At 40.2% G+C, this 21,178-nt stretch overlaps 3 protein-coding genes across 4 annotated transcripts in view; 1 reads left to right on the top strand and 2 right to left on the bottom strand.

The window, feature by feature from the left end:
- aff4 (AF4/FMR2 family, member 4) overlaps positions 1-997 on the bottom strand; it is a 35,102-nt gene extending 34,105 nt beyond the window's left edge. Inside the window, exon 1 of the mRNA XM_079355046.1 lies at positions 562-997. The gene's annotated coding sequence lies outside the window, so the exon portion shown is untranslated. The remainder of the gene's footprint in view (positions 1-561) is intronic.
- A 436-nt stretch (positions 998-1,433) lies between these two features.
- Positions 1,434-8,940, bottom strand: zcchc10 (zinc finger, CCHC domain containing 10). 2 transcript variants are annotated; one of them, XM_079355060.1, is made up of 4 exons: positions 8,853-8,940; positions 4,878-5,039; positions 3,700-3,741; positions 1,434-2,194 (listed from the first exon to the last, which is right to left on the bottom strand). In XM_079355060.1, the coding sequence occupies exons 1-4, from the start codon at positions 8,870-8,872 to the stop codon at positions 1,957-1,959; spliced, it is 462 nt and encodes a 153-aa protein (XP_079211186.1). In that variant the 5' UTR covers positions 8,873-8,940; the 3' UTR covers positions 1,434-1,956. The 2 variants fall into 2 exon arrangements, with proteins under 2 accessions (XP_079211186.1, XP_079211185.1); XM_079355059.1 differs by lacking the exon at positions 8,853-8,940 and adding an exon at positions 6,139-6,291.
- Positions 8,024-21,178, top strand: hspa4a (heat shock protein 4a). The gene is made up of 19 exons (XM_079355048.1): positions 8,024-8,598; positions 10,527-10,584; positions 10,716-10,856; positions 11,320-11,442; positions 12,219-12,318; positions 12,815-12,948; positions 13,467-13,711; positions 13,833-13,909; positions 14,291-14,442; positions 14,651-14,757; positions 15,162-15,295; positions 15,506-15,687; positions 16,332-16,415; positions 17,596-17,751; positions 18,313-18,438; positions 18,545-18,652; positions 18,731-18,850; positions 19,073-19,234; positions 20,147-21,178. Exons 1-19 carry the CDS (start codon positions 8,492-8,494, stop codon positions 20,345-20,347), a joined length of 2,517 nt encoding a protein of 838 aa, XP_079211174.1. The 5' UTR covers positions 8,024-8,491; the 3' UTR covers positions 20,348-21,178.

Genomic DNA, 21,178 nt, shown 5'->3' with positions numbered 1-21,178 from the left:
CTAATAAATTGGATAAACAAACAGCTTCTAATTGTTCGTTTTACCCTTGACTTTAATCAAATTATCTCCCTTGAATAACACACATTATTAAGAGTTGATAAACTGGGGCAAGTACGCTTTTATTATCCGTAGTTAAACAGAGAAACACAAACATTGAACATCATGACCTCGTACCCAACAAAACACCAAAACAAGATCACTATCATTCCAATGTTTCGACTTACTTTTCATGAACGGACAGCACGATTAAACATCCCAATTACTGCTATCATCATTTCTCTCAATGTTTGACGACACCCAAAACTCAAAATTCACTTCAAGCTCTGTCCTTTTTAGCAGGTGGCTAACACGCCGACTACCTACAGGAATACCTGCATCTTTACTTTAGCATTATGTTAGCTCGCCAGTTCAGCTAGTGGCGTTTTGAGGCTAAGCTAGCGGCTGGCTAGCAATGAATTTTTTAAAATGAAATTTAAATAAACTTTCACTCAAAATGTCAGACAACAACTGAGTGCACATAAAATGTTAAATAAGGCATGTGGTGGTATTCAGCATCCTTACCTCTCGTCTTCTTTTTAGGCCCAAACCATTCTAGCTATTGGAAAGCTCTTTTCTCTTTGTCTTTTCCACTTACACGCAAAATGGACCCAACAAAAAACGCAATAACTGCTAAAATACTAAAACCAAATGCTCGGTTTCCATTTTTTCCTTAAGATGCAACTGCACACCGAGCGGAAAGGGAATTAGTTCATTTTGTCTGTCGTTCATTTTTGTGTTATTCCTGAACAGAAGTGTCTGATAGGTAAGGGCTGCTAGCTAAGTGAAGTTAGCCAGCAGGTACCTCAGACAGCCAGCGAGCCGTGCTGCCTTCATGAGCCCTCGGAAATATCTCAACCACCCTTCCGAGTAAACATTACGGGGAGGTAGAAGTAAAGTTTTTAAACGTGACAAAGAAGGTTGATGGCGTTTGAAGCACCAAATACGATGTACCATTTGAGATACATCATAAAACATATACATCTTTATATTTGGACAACATACCGGGTTCAGTTACATTTGGCGAACTGATAAATTGTTTAGTGAATAGCTACAGATACAGCAATGATGTGGTGATTCCTCAATACTGTGAACGCCACATTTCAGTGACGCACAGGATGCTGGACCTGACGTTCAGGTGTCACCGTTAGCGTTTGATGTTTATTTATACGCGATATGAATACAATTACTGAAACCCCATTGAAGATGCCAAATTGTGGCCATTAACTATTAAAACCTGTAATTAAAGTGGTAAATGTATTACATCAAGTAATGCTAATTCTGTTTAAAACAATGACTTCTAATCTAAAAATAAGGTTTCTCCTATTTGCTCCCCCTGCTGGATTTAAAACAAATCTCTGCACTTGAGGCTACTTAAACATCCAGGAGACTTAAAAAACAGGAACAAGTTTATTTAAAAGTGAAACAACTTAAAAGCAGCAGCAAAATCCTCTAATTTAAAACTGATGTTCATTTTTTTTTTACAAACAAAACCTTTATTCTGTGTTCTTTAAACATGTCTCATATAGTTGGGCTTTTTTCCATTACTAGGTGCTGCTTTATCAGGCTTATTAGCAAAACGGATCAAGTTTGACAAAAAAATATATTTTAGTACAAAATAACTAATTCAACATGAATGCTAGTTAGAAATGTATATCATTAGTAGATCTACAAACTTGAGAATATGTCACATTAATAAAAGTAAAGAGGGAATTACATCCTGAAAACATTGCATAACAAAATCCTTTTCTAATAACTATCTTTTAAGACTGGACATACTTTATGCAACTGTAGGATTCGCACCTCAAAAATTGTCCCTGTCCCTTCACATCCAACCAAGTATGATACATTTAATAGAAAACAAATTGTGAACAGCAAAAATAACATCAGGACCACACAAGGAACAAAAATCCAACACATTTATTTCTTCTTTTTCTTCTTCTTTGGAGGTCCTTGATCTGAATCGCTGCTGCTTCCTGAGTCGGAGCTGTTGGAGGAAGAAGAGGAGGAGGAGGAAGATGAGGAAGAGCTGTCATCGTCGCTGTCACTGCTGCTGTCGCTGTCATCTGAAGAGGAGCTGGAGGAGTCGCTGCTGTCTGTGGATGAGTCACTTGAAGAGCCGTCTGAATCACTGCTGCTGTCAGCGGAATCTTTAACCCTGAGAGCAAGTGGCAGAGCAGACAGGAAAATACACAATGTTAAGACATAAAACAGTGTGTGAGGTTAATGAGTTGTCGCAGTTTCTTTAATTATTGCCTTTACTACTGTAGCTGTTGTAGCGGAGATGATGAGTAAAAAGAAAATCCAATGATTCTCTGTTGCTTTTAACATTTCTTCAGTAACACTTACATGCCCCCTTTGCATGCTTTGAAAGTAAAATGATACCTTCACTGATGGCAAACCTAGCCTTTGGAATTGAAAATAGAAAAAAAGGTCCAACGAAGGAAAATACCAGCACATGTGGCCTTTACCTTTGGATCTTATATAGACCTGTTCAGTAACATAAAATTAATTTGGTGTACTACCACACCCTGAGGCTTCCCTAAAATCACCAGCAACTGATACACCTCTCTACTGAAGACACCTGCCCCTCCAAAAAAAAACAAAAAAACAATTATGTAATAAGACAGAAGCATAGGGGAGCAATGTCTCCATCAAAAAACATAAAGCTACACTCCCGTACACTGTCTTATTTGCAAACAAAGATTTATTGGCAACATTTCAGTGCAAGACCTCCCCCAACGGCAGCTCAAATCAATGAGATGAACTCCAACAATCCTGGAGCAGGATATTATAATGTAGTTTAGACTAATGTTGACCGTGGCAACCGGCAGGAAAAAAAGAGATTTTTAATAAAATGAGACAAAGCCTTCATTTGGAGGTGGTGCTAAATTCTGAGAAAAATTAGTCATACCTCAGTTATATATAATGTATGAAATCAATTCACATCATTATACATGACTGTTTAAAAAGTGTACACGCTGTTTGTTAATACTGCCACTAGAGGGAGCGATTACATCATACCTCTGTCAATACTGCTCCAGGTCAAACTATGAAACATGAGAGGGACATTAAAGCTGCAAAGGATGTCATCTATTGTCCGCAAAACAGAAGAGACGCAACCACCACGCCACTTAACACAACACCACTCAAACATCATTCCCCAAGAAGATTATGACACAAATCCAAACTTTAATTCTCACGATTACAACTCTCACGGAACTCTCACGGGACTCTTCCATGTGACTTCAACAGCTCACATGTGCTGAACGAGACAAACAAACTGAAGCACTGTCAGTGAACGGGAATGATGAATGGTTCAACATCTACAAGGAAAAAAAAAACTTTCAGTCTGGTTTCATCCAAGCTAATGGCTAAAGGTTGTTTGGGAAAGGTACGCTGCACCTAAACTACAAGTGTATGTTATTCACAAAAGACATGTAGAGAAGTTTCATGTCCACGTTCAGCTTTCAACTTCTTTACCCTGGTGTATAAGTCTGAAAACTTAATTATTTAAAAAAAGTACAAGTGAAATTAAAAGTGGTTACTACGAGGTCCCATTTGTTTAGGATAAAGAATGTTTAAGAACATTATACTTCAAGTGTATAATCTACAGTGACATCCAGCACTGACATGAATCTTCCTTTCACACATCTTACTTACTTCTTTTTGACTTTCTTCTCACTGGAGCCTTCATTTCCTGGTCTGAGAAGAGAGAACAGCTTTAGTAACAAGAAGCTAAGCTTGAATCTGCCTGGAGGTTACAAACACATTTATGTTGTAGGAGCTACATTCTGTGTGATGGATCATAACACAGTTTGTAGTGTTGATATTTGATTTGTATTCATATTCTAGTAAGTAAATATGAATGGTCTGAAAAATCCCACTGTGGAAACTAATAGCTTAATGGTGTGTCATTCATCTCAACTAAACCCACAGAACATTTCTTGAGATCTGACGGTGCAGAATGGTTTAAGGTTGGTTAAAGGGGAATGTAGATGTTCATTTAGGTGGCTATTTTTATCATTACGTCACCTTCTAGTGGGTCACTTCATGTATGGTAATTAGTTTGCATGGATTTACTCTGTGTGTCTCTGTCTGAGCTCTAATGACGCTCCACGTAACATCACAAGAAATAAACTAACTGAAGTTAAAACCTTTTGACAACTGCTACGTTAGTAAGAAGCAGAAAACTTGGCTGAGTTTTCCTGTAACCACAGAAGTGCAGTTAATAAAACAACTAAATTAAAATGTCTGCTAAATCCTGCATGTTGACAGGAATATTCAGCAGTTGTAAGTACATGTCATTTTGTTCAGTTATAATATTGAAGATTCAACATTTATATTTATCACATGCTCTTTAGTGGTGGGGGGAAATAATCGATTCGAAGATGCATCGCGACGATTCTGCATCGATGCAGGAAGGTCCATAATGGATTATTAACGCAATGGACTGGCCCACTTCCTGTTCCCGGGTTACTGCTACGTAGGTGCATGCACAGTGTTTAGTCAAGATCGAAAATGTTTGAGTATGCTCTTGTTCAGTCTTATCAGGAGGACTTTGGAAAACTTTGCAATTGAGCAGCTGTTTATGGGATTTAGTTGTTTTGAATAAAACGGTTTAAATTTACCTGATTGTTTGTATTGATGGCTAAAAATGAACCATGTATATAGATCCCAAATTGAGAAGCATCGCAATGCATCGAGAATCGTTTGATAATCTAATCGCGACCCATGACGATTCCCACCCTTACTACCAAATGTATATTTCAATCTGAATCTAACTGCAGCACAAACCTGCCTTCTTTGCATGTTGTACTGTGCTGCTGAAGTAAACATACCCAGTGATGCTGAGCGGTTTGTTTTCATTCTCCTTGAGTTTCTTTTTCATCTCAACCGTTCGTGACGGTCTATGCACGTATTTCCGCTTCCCAGTGCATTCATAGGTCCAGTGTCCCATCTCCAAACACTTCTGGCAGCGCACATTTTGTTTGTTGGCCTCTCTGTGGTCAAAGAAAGGATTGGATTAAATGAACAATGACTGACAGTCACAAGTTAAAAAAAAAATCACATCCTATCATCATATCATTGTGGCTACTCTTGCAAGAGAGAGTCTTTTAATTGTGAATAATCTGTATATGGTCTGTTGCCTGTAAACTGTTTGGGGAAATTAAAAGATTTGTGTTTAATATTTCAAATCAATCATACTATGTGTGTGTGTGTGTGTGTGTGTGTGTGTGTTTATTTCACCCTATAAGTAACATGTGCATATACAAAGAGTTTCCTCAGCAAGATAAAATAAAAGGAAAGGTAAACAAACTGGAAGCATAACATTTTTTTTATTTTTATGTCATTTAATTCTCCTGAAATATCTTTTTCTTTGGATGAGGATGTTTCAATGAGATTGTGTCTTAACTCCTATTGTGTGCATTTATTCTGCTTTTATGTGCTCTCAATTAAATAAAAATAGTAAACGTGATAGTATACCAAAGTAATAATAATAAATAGTATATCCAAGCAATAATAACAACAATAATAATAAAAAAATAGTATACCGACTACATAACCTCGTAAAAAGAGAGAAAAAAAATTGTTCTGAACTTGCATGCTCCTAAAAGCTGCACTTCTTCCAGTCAGGGAACATGCCACATCTATTTGATCGAGTTACAGTGAACCAACTGAGGCAAACTATGTGCCTTATAGATTCAAGATGATCGTGAATGAATCTTCAGACTTAAAGCTAAATATTCATACAAGAAACATTTAAGATGCGTTTATGACCTGGTCACATCTACTGCTGACTGTTTACATCGCTCATATTTTATATTCATGTGGTATTATTATTATTATTATCTGGGATTCATTTAAGTCTGATCATGTATCCGCAGAAAGCTCGTAGATTAAATAAAGAGAATCCAGCTCGACACCTTCTTAAAGTAGGTCTGTATCGCTGAGACAGATCGTGACGCGTTGTTCATGAGTCACGTCCTGTTATAAGACGAACCTCGAAGGGCTCGAAGCCATTTGTTTTAGTAATACTACTTTGTTGTCAAAACGTCGACGAATGTGCCGTTTTGTGAGGAAATTATAGATGATACTCACGCTTGCCTCCTTGCTATTATCCTGTGCATGGGAGTCGCCATGTTGCAATTTACTTTTTCTTCTTCCATGCAATTCAAACACTACGTTTTACCATCTTAACGCAACCAGCGCCCCCTACCGTCAATTATGAACTACTGCATCGGCTTATCTCACCCAGGCAGCGTTCTGTTTGAGCCGCTTTTTTTAGTTTAAAAGTTAAAAAAAATTGAAGAAAAAAAAGTTTGAGCTAAAAAATGTGGTATGTTTATGTCATGTTTGTTATTATTATTCAGGTAACAAGCAGCATACGTTTAACAACACCAACCATTCTCTGTCATCTTCATAAACGTTCAAAACGCTATTTTGTTTAATTGTGTAGGCCTACTTGATGTAAAGTGAAGCGTTTTGTGATATGTAGTTATGACTTGTCCTTGTGATACGTTGTTTCAATGCTCAGAAGTTTTATTTGACTTTAAAGTTTTGATCAGTGGCAAATCTGTAGTCTCCTAGAGCCCAAGGCATTAATTCACAGGGAGACCTCCAAACAACGTCAAACTTACAAATCATATTGTAAATAATCTAACACCTTCAAAGGCTTCAAAAGTTCTGAAGTGTTTCTCCCCCATGTTTAAGGATAGACGAGCATCATTGAGTCTATGAATGAGTGCTGTGAGATGGGGCCCTCTATATGGAGGTTTCCAACTTTTCCAACTTTAATTGATTAGGAAAGATTATCAGCCCTACGGGGCAATCAGCCCGGGGCCCCAAACAATTGCCTGCCATGTCTGTTGAGATGCAACGCCTCTGGTTTTGATGTGTTTATATCTTAACTTTAAATCGTGTCGTTTGTGTCATTATAATTACATTAAAATTCAAAACAATATTTTGCTTAATTGTGTTTTAATGTAAAGCACTTGATGTGTATCTATGAAGGTGCTATAAATAAACTTTACTTAACTAGTACTTCCGGCCTACTTACTTTTGGCTATTTTTATTTGTCTGTTTGAATGTTTAATCTACCTGAAGTTATTTCATTTAAACACAAAGTGAAGTACAAAAGACAACAATTAAGGCTTACAAAGAGCGGTTTCTTGAGAAATAGATTAAGTGTTAACCTAAACTGAGTTCTTTGCCATATAAATCAATGCATGAAAATACATTTTAATCTGCTTTCATTAAATTGCATTTGTGCAAGTTGCTGTAATAACTGGCGTTATCCTTAAAATCCTCACTACAAATAAGACTCTTGGGAGGTGGACTGAGTGTCTATCTACATGTCTGTGCAAAATGAGAACAGTTGACGCTGAAAAGGCAACCAGCTGGTGTTGGAGGTGGAGATAAAGTGAGAATTAAAAGAAACCGAAAGGATTCAAGAGCCACTGGATGATGAATGCAATAGTTTCACACGTTTAATTTTATTATCTTGATAAAACAATTTCAAGACATTTTAAAGAAAGAAAACTTAACTAATATTAATAAATAATTAATATTGATAATCTGTTTATCTGCTCACGCGATAATCTGCTCACACAATAATTGAAATCATTATAATTTGATGACAAATGTGGTTGTCTTAAGACTTCAAAATCATGTTAGCAAGTACATATTCAGGAATTGGGTCTGACCAAGAAAGTTTTATTTTTCATTATTTCAATAGCCTTAATATTGTCTATAATGTAATCTACTTAAGGTTGACTTCATGCATTCAACACTTTACAGCAGTTACAGCAGTCTATATTGGACTACAGTTAAATCCAGTATTCATCAAATAAACCAGTCCCTCATTAATTCATGTAAATATATTTCTGTGTAGGCATGAGACCTTGTCATCACGAGTCCGACCAGGTTTGGGACGTATTCACAAACAGTTGGATTATCTGTTACAGCAGTCTATATTAGACTACAGTTAAATCCACTATTCATCAAATAAACCAGTCCCTCATTAATTCATGTAAATATATTTCTCAGTGAACAAAAAGGCCCCGAAGTTATCTGTCCAGTGATAGAAACGTATGTATAATTTTTCCACTGATAGATATTTCAGGATATTTCCGCCATAGAACTGTCCACATGGTTATAGAAAGGTCCAGATATATCTGGAACATTGTACATCTCGCGATAACTGCAACAAGACGACGAGAAGTCAGTAAAACCACCTTGCTGCTGCTGCAGGCTGCCAGCACAGAGATCAGAGACACCGGTATTAATCAGCACTGAGTGTGTGTGTGTATGTGTCTGTGGATTATGACTAGAAGAAGACCTGCTTTACAGAGCGCAACATAACTACTTGGAAAACATTTATAAAAAAACGAAACTGCGCGTGTGTTTGTGATTTTAAATAACCTTATTATTAGGAGACAATCGTTTGCTGAAGATGTCAGTGGTGGGATTTGACTTGGGTTATCAAAGCTGCTATGTAGCTGTAGCCCGAGCCGGAGGCATTGAGACAGTCGCTAACGAGTACAGCGACAGATGCACACCGTAAGTACCTAAAATGCATTTTTTTTAAATTTATTTATTGGATTTATTGGGACTACAATCAAGAGTTTATGTTTCTCCTAGCGGTTATGGTTCTTCTGGTGTAATGCACGTGAACGCAGCTCTACTCCAAGGCTAACTTACTGTTAGCTCTTGTACCCTTATGTTTATTGTTGGTTCAATCAATGATTTTGGAGATGTTTTAACGGGGAACTGTATGATCTTATTTTGATAACCATTCAAAAGTCATCCGTAACTTATCTGCGAGGTCCCGCATCCACCAGCGAGCAAGCTAACGTAGCTAAGCTTTTAGTCCTTTTCTTATTAACGGCACTGCTCGGCTTTGAGCTTGGCTTCAGTTACCAGGCCAACCTAAGCGGGCGGTGTCCCCCCCACCCTTTCCCCCTTGTTCTTTTTACTGCTACTCCTTCGAAAGCTCCGACCAACCGGTGTGCGCCGTGTACTAAACCCAGCGTCTTACGTTCCGTTCCGTTCGATGACGACACCAGCATGTTGGAATATTCTAGCAAATTTGATGAAGAGTTATTGGAGAAGTTTTTAAGACATAATGCTTTCTAATAAGTATAATTTATATTAACAGGCACATTTTAAAGACATTTTTTCCTATTGGTTTTGTTCTCTTTTTTACCTACCTTGATGAGTTAAGATGTTTTTGTTACAATGTGCATACCTTCTAATGTAGCTTTAAAAAAAAAGGATTGCATATAACCATTTAGGAGAATATGTCTTTATTTTAGATTAGTTAATTGGTCTATCATTTATTCGAACAGATATTTGCTTCCTCCAGGTTTAAATCTGTTAAATAAAAGATCAAAAACAGTACATCATATTGGTTATTACACATTAAAGGCCATTTGCCAACAACCTAATTAAAACAACAGCCGTCTGACTCCCAGGGGAAAAAAACATTGACAATGAAACAATAGCTAGTTCATTATGAATAATAAAAGTGCTATAGAGCCTTCTTCAATTATTAACAGTATGTATTTATAGTTTAGGATTTCTGCCATTGATCAGATAAAATATGTAATATCCAAAAGTAGCATCTGTTGCATGTTACAGAAGTGTTTTTAAAAAAATGTTAGATGCAAGTGTTAATTAAAGAAATATCTGTTAATAAACCAGTGTTGAATGTCTTTAATGAGTTTAACCAAAGGCTCTAATTATTAGGCTCAGGGCTTTCCCTCTGACTTTCTTCTGATCAGTTTTCTTAAATGTTAGTGTATCCTTCCCTCCTCACAACTAAACAACTAAAGTGACCACCTTATGACTCACAAATCCTCTGTAGCAGTACATGCTCAACCAACGCTCTTAAGAAACCTGCAGCCTTCACCTCTTTGTGTCCATCACCGGTGAGACGGCGTCTTTAGCTTTGACGTCTGTGTTTGATAACTGCGACAATGACGGTTGTGTTTAGACCATAAATCTGCTGGGATACAAAGACACTGGCCACACCGCCTTCGACTGGCTTTATGTTTTTGTTGAGAAAAAAAAGTAAAGTTCAGGCAGAGTATTGACAAAGTTGAAACACTGTTACATGTTCTCATTTTATTTGAATTTCAGGACACCAGTACAAAGCGTTAGGCTTGGTAGTGCACATGAAAGCGTCTGTGTGTGGGTTGGGCTCTGAATTGTCATGTCATGTGTAGGCATGAGACCTTGTCATCACGAGTCCGACCAGGTTTGGGACGTATTCACAAACAGATGGATTATACTGGGTGTCTCACGTAATGCAAGTGTACCTGCTGTGTGGGTGGGAGGGAGGTGATTTTAGTTTAATTGTGGGATTTCCCCCCTTGCTGTTTATATTTACCGTATCCAATGTTTTTATAGTTGTTATTGAAAAGCTATGTTGACTCACTCTCCCTTTTCACTAACTTAACTTTTTTTTTTTTGTTATTGTCCCCCAGGTCATTTGTTTCATTTGGAGCACGAAATCGATCTATAGGAGCAGCTGCAAAGAGCCAGGTAAAATCGATTCAGTCACCCTGTTAAAGAAATCCAGAAACACTGTGTAAGATTTCTGTGTTTGAATTCTCATGATTCTAACTTGCCTTTCTTTCATTTTCTCCTCTTTTTCCTCCCAACACCTCGTCCAGGTGGTGACCAACTGTCGGAACACAGTGCAGGGCTTCAAGCGGTTCCATGGCAGGGCCTTTTCCGACCCGTACGTCCAGTCGGTTAAGACTAACTTGGTGTACGACCTGGCTCAGATGCCCTCTGGATCCACTGGTATAAAAGTAAGATCATGAAATGACGCTACTTCACCTGAATTGTAGCCACCATAAGTAACCCGAGGTAGTGGAAGAGAAAGTAAAACACACAATAAGTTCTCTGCAAGTACACAATTACAAAGCTTTCTCGTTGCACACAAACGCACAGCCTGACGTGTGTTTGTGTCCCAGTGGAATTAATTAAAGCAAGTCCTGAAGACAGAACAGAGCAGAGCAGATGACACAACCAATTCAGAGAAGTAGAATCAACTTGCTGTTGTCTGCAAAATCATTCCTCGCAGTCATAGAGTATCCTGATTGCACGCACACAGTACTATATTAGTTATTAACTAGGCCTGCCTATGGCATGTAATATATGAACTCAATAACCGTGGCATTTATCTCATTTTAATTAAAAGTGTATATTTGGTTTCCATGGTGAAACGGTGTCAATAAAGAGTTCTTATCTTTGTCTTCTTGTCCACTCGAGGTGATGTACATGGAGGAGGAGAAAGTGTTCAGCATCGAGCAGGTCACCGGCATGCTGCTGACCAAGCTGAAGGAGACTGCTGAAAGTGCACTGAAGAAACCCGTCGCAGACTGCGTCATCTCGGTAAGACATTGTGCTACAATGATTCAATGGCATCAGCAGTATTTACAACAAAAAAAAAAAACATCCATTTAACTGCTTAAATAGAATCCGTATCGCGCTGTATGAACTTAGTTGTGAACGTCTGTCCTTACTGTGTTTAAAAAAAATAAAAAAGTCCTGTGAAAGCTGCCTCAAAGATGTCAAATGTATCACTGCCTGTGAATGTGTGACATTATAAACACCTGTCCAGATGTCTGGTCTGAAAGCCTTACCTCCTCTCTTGTCACCTTGTCAGGCAAAAAGCTTGTGCGTGTGTTTGTGTGTGTGTGTGTGTGTGATGTTGTGTATCTGAGTGAGAGTCTTTTCTCACTGTGCTCAGTAAACGAATTCACCAACAGCATCTGTTATGCAATCTCCCAGATCTCACACGGAGAGATGTTTGCTCTCACTAAGCCTATATCTAGCGTTTACATCAGCCTTGGTGATAGATTACATGTTTTTATTACTGCGGCCGATAGCTAAATTTAGCCCTTCAGCTTTTCCACAAGGAGATGTTTTGTTTTGGCACCCAGAGTAACTGACATGGTAATGTTATCCAGACATCTTGTGATTCAGGGGATTAGGTTTGGGTATATTTAGCATCATTATCCATGTCTTATTCTGATAGTGTTTGAGTGGTTTTTTTTTGTTTTGTTTTTTTCAGCTGGTCCAGTAAAAGCTGATTCTGAAACGGTCTACTTTAGTGTTATTTTAAAAATCCTTTTTTTTTCCTTCTTCTTTTCTTCCTTCTCTCCAAGGTACCAAGCTATTTCACTGACGCTGAGAGAAGGTCGGTCATGGATGCGGCTCAGATTGCAGGCCTCAACTGTCTACGGCTGATGAACGAGACCACTGCAGGTACATTCAAACACCGTTTACTACTCTCTGCAGGACTCGCAGGTTCACAAACGGTCGCAGTGTCTTCTATCAGGGCGAAAGGACAACAATGTGTTCAAGTTGTGTTGACACTCGTTTTTGATATATCCCCGAGCGGTTCAGTCAACTGAGCCTTGAGAAAGTGTTAAACCAGCCACTACAAGCCAGACGCATACCAAAAATGTAACCTATGAGTCATTGAGGAGTAAAACTACCCGGGGTGGAGCGATGCTATGCTATGCTAACGCCATGAATCTCTGGAAATGTGTCGCAGATAAGCTACCCTATATTTTCAGAAGCACGTTAAAGCTCTGATTTATGTTTCAGTGCGGTACTTTCTCACAAGCTCAGCGAAAAATCATCAAGCATCTCCCTCATATGTCTCACATGCTGTCGGTGACACCGTTCTGTTTAAATAACACGATTCGGAGTTGTAAGCACATTGGTTGGCTAAAGCTGACGCCTGGTTTTGTTGCAGTGACTCTTGCATACGGCATCTACAAGCAGGACCTGCCCGCCCCAGAGGAGAAGCCCCGGATAGTGGTGTTTGTAGACGCGGGCCACTCGGGTTACCAGGTGTCTGTTTGTGCCTTCAACAAGGGAAAGCTCAAGGTGAGTGATGAATAATTTGTGCCCCTTTTGAAAAGAGATATACTGAATGGAAAAATGCCCAAATGCAGGATATGAGGATACGTCATCTTTTAAGTGTCAGGAGGGATGAGTTTTTTTCTTTGATTAACAGAATATAAAGCAGTTGTACCTGCAAATGTTTTTTTGTTTTTTTTAACACTCTTTCTTGCATTTTTTCTTCTTTAGCCTTGAAAATGAGAACAAAGCACACAAATTGAAATCATAGAACTTTACTTTTCTGCGCCGAAGTTACCTACATTATCGATAAAACACAGATTTCTCTACCGTAGTCATTTTTTATACCTCGATTTCAAATGACAATGGTGAAGTTGCCTGTTTTCAACATCTGAAAATGTAATAAGTAGACACGATCAGCACAAACTTACTTTTAAAAAAGGCTTTAGCTTCCAGAAATGGACATATGAAGTGATGTGGAATATTTCTCAAATCGTTTGATCGGTCATTAAATGTCCACCCGCGTCTCCATCTCTGCCCCTTAGATTCTCGCTACGGCGTTTGATTCGGATCTTGGCGGGAAGGACTTTGACGACATCCTGGTCAGCCACTTCTGCGAGGAGTTTCGGAAAAAGTACAAGCTGGACGTCAAGTCCAAACCCCGGGCGCTCGGCCGACTCTACCAAGAGTGCGAGAAGCTCAAGAAGCTGATGAGCGCCAACTCCTCAGACCTGCCCCTCAACATTGAGTGCTTCATGAACGACATCGATGTTTCCGGTAAACTTAACAGGTGAGAGGCAAAACTTGATGCTCAGAACGAAAAGAGGAGGAAGCTCGTTATTCAGTCGTAATAACAAAGAATTCCTGCGTTTGTGCCACTTTATTAACAAATCGATGTCCTCTGACTCCAGGGGCCAGTTTGAGGAGATGTGCGCAGGTCTTCTGGCCAAAGTCGAGGCTCCTCTCCGCAGCATCTTGGAACAAGCCAGTGAGTACAAGTCGTCGAAAGCAGCTTGACTATCCCACATCAGCACGTGCACGCTCACATAGACGAGGCTCAAGTCAGGGGACTTTCCCTCAGGCTGCACAGCTGCCTTTCTCCTCCTTTTTTATTTTTTTATTTTTTTTCCTCTCTCTCTCTCTCTCTCTCTGCTGTCAGCTGCTATTTAATTCCAGAGGCAAATCAAAACAAAAACAAACCCCCCTCTGTCTTCAATATAAGTGACGTGCATCCACCAAACAACATTTAACCACTTATAGATGCTTTGATACTACACACGTGTAATGTACACACATGTGCCGTTCACACCGTTACTGGAGTCTACTCTGAACAAGCCGGCTGTGTATCATTCTTGTCTTCCGTATCCAGAGCTGAAAAAGGAAGACGTCTACTCGGTGGAGATCGTGGGAGGCGCGTCCAGAATCCCTGCCATCAAAGAGAGAATCAGCAAATTCTTCGGCAAAGAGCTGAGCACCACTCTGAATGCAGACGAGGCCGTGGCCAGAGGCTGTGCTCTGCAGGTACGGCTCACCCGGCAACAATTTTTTTTTTTGGTCCCGTTCGTGACTCACTCGCTGGCAGCTGTGGTGGTAAAGTGAAAGGAGATGTTGAAGAATTTCTGTAAAGAAAAAAATAAATAAACACAGGGGGAAAAGTAGCAACCAAGCTCTGTTCTTTCTTTGATGACTTGTGTAATGATGTGTTTTGTTTTCTCCTTCTCCTCCTCAGTGTGCGATCCTGTCACCAGCATTCAAAGTCCGAGAGTTCTCCATTACAGATGTTGTCCCCTTCCCAGTCTCCCTCAAGTGGAACTCAGCCGCAGAGGAGGGACTGAGGTACGAGCTCTTTTAGCTTCATCTGAGAACACAGCAAAAAGGAGGGTTTTTTTCTAACTCGTTGTCTGCATCTCACAGGAAGAACAGAGGAGTTCATCCTGCTTGTTAATCATGTTGCTTTCATGCTTTCAAGCCCTTGTTATTATTGCTATGTTTACATGTCTGCATGTACTGTAGGGTTTACGGTAAGATCTTGTGGCCTCTAAATGTCTCTGATCCTATTACTAAATCAGCCTCATGCGTCTCTCCCTGTGTTTTCTATTGTAGTGTATGTTATAACATAGCTGTCACAATGAGGTCAACATACAGACTCATTTTTAGTAATAATAACAGACAAATATTTGTATATTTCTGATCGAAGCCTTTATGTCTCATTGGTGTCATCCTGTTACGTTATTTTGCAGCGATTGTGAGGTTTTCCCCAAGAACCATGCTGCTCCCTTCTCCAAAGTCTTGACCTTCTTCCGGAAAGAGCCCTTCACCCTTGAAGCGTACTACAACAACCTAAAGGAGCTGCCTTACCCCAGCAGCGCTATAGGTACTGTCAGTTTCAATTCAGTAATCGATCACTGAAGGTTGCGTTTCTTTTTTGGTTAACTAAAGGGTTAATGAACCTGAAAAATTCCAGTACATCACACTTGATGCAGTTTGCCTCGTGTTGCATTTCCCTTTAAACACCTCGTGGGTTAGATCTCATTCATAGCCGATCGTCCATTCTAACCTCTGGTCGTGTTCTCTCACCCTTCAGGCCAGTTCCTGATCAAGAACGTGGTTCCTCAGGTTTCTGGGGAGAGCGCAAAGGTGAAGGTGAAAGTCCGGGTCAGTGTTCACGGCGTCTTCAGCGTGTCGAGCGCCTCTCTAGTCGAGGTTGTAAAAACAGCAGAAGGGGAGGAACCGATGGAAACGGAGCAACTGGGGAAGGACGAGGAGGTGTGTACTCTGTGTATTTACATTGTGTGTGTGTGTGTGTAAGGACTGATGACTCCCAGACAAAAACACACAGCAATACTCCTGCTTGGTTTGGTGCTGTTTACTTTCTATCAGGCCTCAGATCGTGTTTGAAAAGATGCCGCAAAGCCACGCCTCACTTTTAAATAGGTAGCCATGTAATCATTATGGAATTTAGTGATCTTGCCTTAACAGGCTTCAGAGTGTTTTTAAGGAGCTGCCCCTTTCTGCACCACAGACTCAGTTGTTGGAGCACAAATAAACTCCACCTTTTTCTCCCACCAATGTGTAAGCAGTTTCTCCGAGACTTCAGATCCAAATAATGTCATTAAGCTGCATACAAATAGTAGCTATTTGAGTCCTAAACATCGACTGCGGCTGAGTCGAGGAGGATTCAGTTCGGTGAAGCAGCAAACAGACAACAGGAGAACGTCATGCAAGGCTCGAACAGAAGTCGGCAAACAAACATTGCACACACCATCCGAAGCTCGTGGAGTCACTACCACGGTCCTAACGTGGTGCTGTTGCTTTGAGCCTTGAATTTTTCTTGTCTGTGGTTCAAACCAGCCACAGCCTTTGTGTTTCACACCCTCTGCCGTGTGTTGTCTTCTGTTACGGTGCGTCAGAACAAAATGCAGGTCGACCAGGAGGATCAGAAACTTCCGTCCGCAGACAACGAAGACAAGAAATCAGAGACGGAGGAGATGGAGGTAACCTTGTGCTCGGTGATAAGGCCATCCACATCGTGCCCATGCAATTGTGATGCTGTTTGTGAAAGGAAAAAAAACATGTGACTTTAAAGTGCTTGGAAGGTGGTTTAAAAAAAAAAAAAAGCCTACTCAGGGGTGCTGGTGGCGCAGTGGTTAGTGCGCGCTTCCCCATGTACGTATGGAGGTTATAGTCCTCAACGTGAATGGCCCGGGTTCGAGTCCATCCTGTGGCTCCTTTCCCGCACGTCAATTCTCTCTCTCTCTCTCTCTCTCTCTCTCTCTCTCTCTCTCTCTCTCTCTCTCTCTCTCTCTCTCTCTCTCAGTCTCTATCCACTGTCCTGTCCCAGTAAAAAAAAAAAAAAAAGGCACAAAAAGCCAAAAATAAATCTTTAAAAAAACAAAAAAATCCTATTCTTGGATAAAACGTGAGCTCCACCTGTTCCTGTGTAGAAGAAGAAGAGGGCACTAATCCTGTACAGAATGTTTGACTGCCAGTTCAGGAAGTATAGAAAGATAAAATAAACATCACTAGAACATCAAAACTGTGACGTCTTTTACACGGATAAAAAAAGTCCATGTTGTTCCATGAAGTCCATGTTTCCAAATAATTACAACTTATCTTTTTTTTTTTTCTTCAAAATTCCAATGATGGTGTCTTTTGTAAGGTGAATCACCCCCCCCCCACCCCATTATCATAACATGAAACTCACTAATTAGCATGATGTGCAAATCCATGTTAACGATCTTTTTAGCCATATCACCCAGCACCAAGGTAACCGCAATAAAGAAACTTCTAGATCCGTATGTTTTCAGATGACCCATTTTGAAGATGCTGCTGCAAAATGCTGCTGTCATCCTCACTCATGACAAACCATTTTTTAAACAATGAGGGATCAAGAGTTTAAGATTGGTAAACTTCCTGATGCGGTAGCCGTTTTGATTTTAGCATCAGGTTTTCACCTCAACATAAACATTCCTAGAAAATAATATCTAACATTTAAGTCTTTCACATAGACCTGTTATATGTTAAATATGTGTATAAAAAAATCCACAGTGATTTAAATGTTTGTAATGGGGGGGGGGGGGGGGGGGGTTGCTGGTTTGATGAAGTCAAAGCCATGTTAACACAGTTCAGTATACACCTTTTTATGCGGACTGATTTTCCATCCTTCCCTTCCAGACAACGACGGAGGACGCCAATAAGGAGAAGAAGAACGACCAGCCCCCTCAGGCGAAGAAGCCCAAAGTGAAAACGAAGACGATCGAGCTGCCCATAGAGAACAATTTGAGCTGGCAGCTGTCCAAGGATGTCTTAAATGTATTTGTGGAGAATGAGGTAATTCGCTAAAGATCACCAGGAATGTCCAGCATGCTCTCGCTCAGTGTTCGGTTAGCAGCATGCCAGTGAGACTCTGTGTTCCTGTTTACATTTTGCTTTTGTTTTTGTTTTGTTTTTTTATACCATTGTTGTTCCCTTTGAAATTGCTGACGTTGTATTTCATCTGATGACCTTATAAGGGCGCCAAAAACTCTTTCAGAGCAAAGAGTTACAAGTTTGTTCATCACTGTTTTTCCCTCCATGATGTTTTTATCCTTATTTTAAGACTCACTGTACAGACAGATTACATGTCTACAAATCATATTGCTACTTTATTTGAGTACTTACATTACTTACATGATTTCCAGATTTGACCAGGTTGTTCATGTTGTTAATCTCGTTCTATATCAGGAAATGAAAGATATATAGCCAGTCATTATTAAAGTTATGTCTCAGCCCTAGAATGTTTGTATCCACCAAATCATTTCTCTCTGCTGCCTTGGTCTTTCCTCCAGAGGTTTGGTGCCCCTGCATGCTTCCACTGACTAATCCTTAACAACCCAAATGTGACTCTTCTAGGGTAAGATGATCATGCAAGACAAGCTGGAGAAGGAGAGGAACGACGCGAAGAACAACGTAGAAGAGTACGTGTACGAGATGAGGGACAAACTGCATGGCGCTCTGGAGAAGTTTGTGACCGAGGCTGTGAGTATAGATAACACGAGCGTTGGTGTTAAAAAAAATCTCGACGGTGTTTTCTTCTTAGGCGTTATATGAATCAAGTGTTGTCTTTTTATAATCAATCACGCAGGATCGTGACACATTCTCTCTAAAACTGGAGGACACGGAGAACTGGCTGTATGAAGACGGAGAGGACCAACAGAAACAAGTGTATATTGACAAACTGGCTGAGCTGAAGGTAACCAGGCACTGAGGCAAATAAAGCCTGCTCCCTGCAGCTCGTTTACCAAACCTGACAACCTGTTTCTTCCTACAGAAAATGGGCCAACCCATACATGAGCGGTACATTGAATCTGAAGAGAGGCCAAAAGCATTTGAGGAGCTCGGCAGACAGATCCAGCTCTACATGAAGATCATTGAGGCTTACAAAGCAAAGGTTTGCCACATACAGCGGGTTTATTGATTTATAGAAGTCACTGTCAATTGATGTCTCACCGTGTATGATACACGTCTGGTTGAAGCAGTTCTACATTTGATGATTAAATATAATGTCGCGTCAAAGATTGCAAGAAAGCATTTTCAGATGGCACGGTTTGTTTTGCAATGGTCAGCGTTCACTTCAATCTGTGGTGTAATGAACCTGTGCTCTACCTGGCAGGAAGAGCAGTACAATCACCTGGACGAGCTGGAGGTCACTCGGGCGGACAAGCTGGTGAACGACGCAATGGTGTGGATGAACGGGAAGATGAATCAGCAGAATAGCCAGGACCTCACTCTTGACCCAGTGGTCAAAGTGGCAGAAATCAAGGCCAAGGCTAAGGTACTGAGAGTCCATTCAAAGCACATCATGGAGGTTGCAGAAATGTTCATGGAGCTCACTAATTACTTATCAGGTCTTGCAAAGAAATTCCCTACATGAAGATTTATCACGTTTCCCTGCGGGATGATCCCTAACATTTGGGAAATAAACGAGAAGTGGGAGGAAAAAGATCTGACTTTGTTATGCATAGTCTTTCATACATTCTTTTTAATGTCAAAGGTTTAAATGAGATTGGAGAAGAAGAACAGAAACGTTTGGAACTAAACAATCTCAATCTATCGGCAATCCTCTTCTTTCACTGAAGACGTTTTAAAACGGGCGTTTGTTGAATGGAAGTTGGATTGATGATTTGTCGGAACACTTATCTGCTGTCGCGACACAGCGTCAATCAAACTTGTGTTTCAAGTTGTTGACCTATAATGAAATGTTAGCTTCACTTGTGTGCAGTTGCGGGTTAATAGACAGAAATGAATCAATGTTTAAATACTGCAGGTGAGAGCTGGTATGTGTAAGCATAGACAACGTTCCACCTCGTTGATTGCTGTCAGCTCTGTTTCTCCTGCATACAACAAAGTCTGCTGTAATTGGTCAATTCAGCTCGGACTACAGATGTACTACAAAAACAGAACGAGACACCTGTGTCACTTTTCCTGCCGAAAATCCAGACTCCAGATCTACATCTCTCTGTAGAATCGGTAACAAAGAGATCAGAAACTACACAGCCAGCAGTAGAACCGCTGCCAGCCCCAAACAGAGAAGTGCCACCTCTTAGACCTGCTGCACTTCAGAAGTTGTAGCAAAGCAGTGTGACAAAAATGGAGCAAGCCTTTACTATAACAATGGATTTAATCACTTTGTGAAACTCAAATTTACTCTTCCTGTAAACGCATCATTTAATGTCCCCCCTCTCAGGAGCTTTATTCAGCCTGCAACCCTGTGGTGTCCAAATCCAAGCCCAAGGTGGAGCCACCCAAAGAGGAGAAGACTGAGAACGGACCAGTCAATGGGCAGGAAGGAACTGAGAACCAGCCATGTAATCCAGACAAAGCCACATCAGCAGGCACAGGACAGGGAACAGCAGAGAACAAGGTCCCTGAAATGGACATTGACTAACTGTTGAAGCGGCCACCACTGATTTTCACCTTTTTGTTTGTCCTGCTACTCGCCACTCGATTCTGTGGTTCTTCTGAGATCGTTATTTACCATGCTGTAGCCACTCTCTTGAAGACGCAGACAGCAGCAACACCTCTCAATAGGATTTATCAAATAAGTTTCTCGGCATGTCAGTTCTCATTTTCTCTGAATACAAAAATATTGCTTAATATTGATATTGAATGGACTATTTTATGACCTGAAAGTTGTGGCCGTGGGGTTGAAACTTCCTACTCTGCGTTGCTCTGAAAGCCTGTATGTTATAGATTGTTTTGCTCAGCTTCCTCTGAGCTTATTTGAGAAAAGAATGTCAGTTATGAAGAATTGTAAGAAAGGTAGCCGTGCAGGGAAAAAAAATAATGTAATACACAGGATTCATGACAATGTAAAAATATTGCAGTCTGTCTGAAGAGATAGCGATAGAGTCACGCATGTAAACAAACATGGGTTGAGACAAGTTGTACATGGAAAATAATGCAGTTTTTTTCACTACAAATAATTGTAACAGCAGGATTAGGATGTTTCTTGTCGAAAGGGACAGATTCTGTTTTTGTTGAGATTACTCGTACTGTACGTTAAAACTTAGGTTCTGCAAGTTAACATCATGCAGGATTTCATTGTCTGGCTTTTCTCATTCAAAAGCAACGGTCTTTTGGTTGTTCTCTGGTAGCCTTGTGTTGTTGTTTTTTCTACTTAACATTGTGAATACTGGTCCAACAAGTTGCCCTCTGGGTACTGCTGTTGTTACCACATCGCTATGAAAAAGCAAAAATAAATATTGTCAGAAAAGCA

This window comes from Symphodus melops (assembly GCF_947650265.1).
Source record: "Symphodus melops genome assembly, chromosome: 11".
Taxonomy (NCBI): Eukaryota; Metazoa; Chordata; class Actinopteri; order Labriformes; family Labridae; genus Symphodus; species Symphodus melops.
The sequence above is the reverse complement of the archived record's forward strand: the minus strand, read 5'-3'. Positions and strand labels throughout refer to the sequence as shown.

Excerpts from the sequence above, each read along its gene's own strand:
- zcchc10 (XM_079355059.1), bottom strand. The coding sequence starts at position 6,206 with ATGGAAGAAGAAAAAGTAAATTGCAACATGGCGACTCCCATGCACAGG. Across the intron at positions 3,742-4,877 it reads AAACCGCTCAGCATCACTGG|ACCAGGAAATGAAGGCTCCA; the intron begins GTATGTTTACTT and ends CTCTCTTCTCAG. Across the intron at positions 2,195-3,699 it reads GAGAAGAAAGTCAAAAAGAA|GGTTAAAGATTCCGCTGACA; the intron begins GTAAGTAAGATG and ends ACTTGCTCTCAG.
- hspa4a (XM_079355048.1), top strand. The coding sequence starts at position 8,492 with ATGTCAGTGGTGGGATTTGACTTGGGTTATCAAAGCTGCTATGTAGCT. Across the intron at positions 12,319-12,814 it reads GATGAACGAGACCACTGCAG|TGACTCTTGCATACGGCATC; the intron begins GTACATTCAAAC and ends GTTTTGTTGCAG. Across the intron at positions 14,443-14,650 it reads CCAGAGGCTGTGCTCTGCAG|TGTGCGATCCTGTCACCAGC; the intron begins GTACGGCTCACC and ends TCTCCTCCTCAG.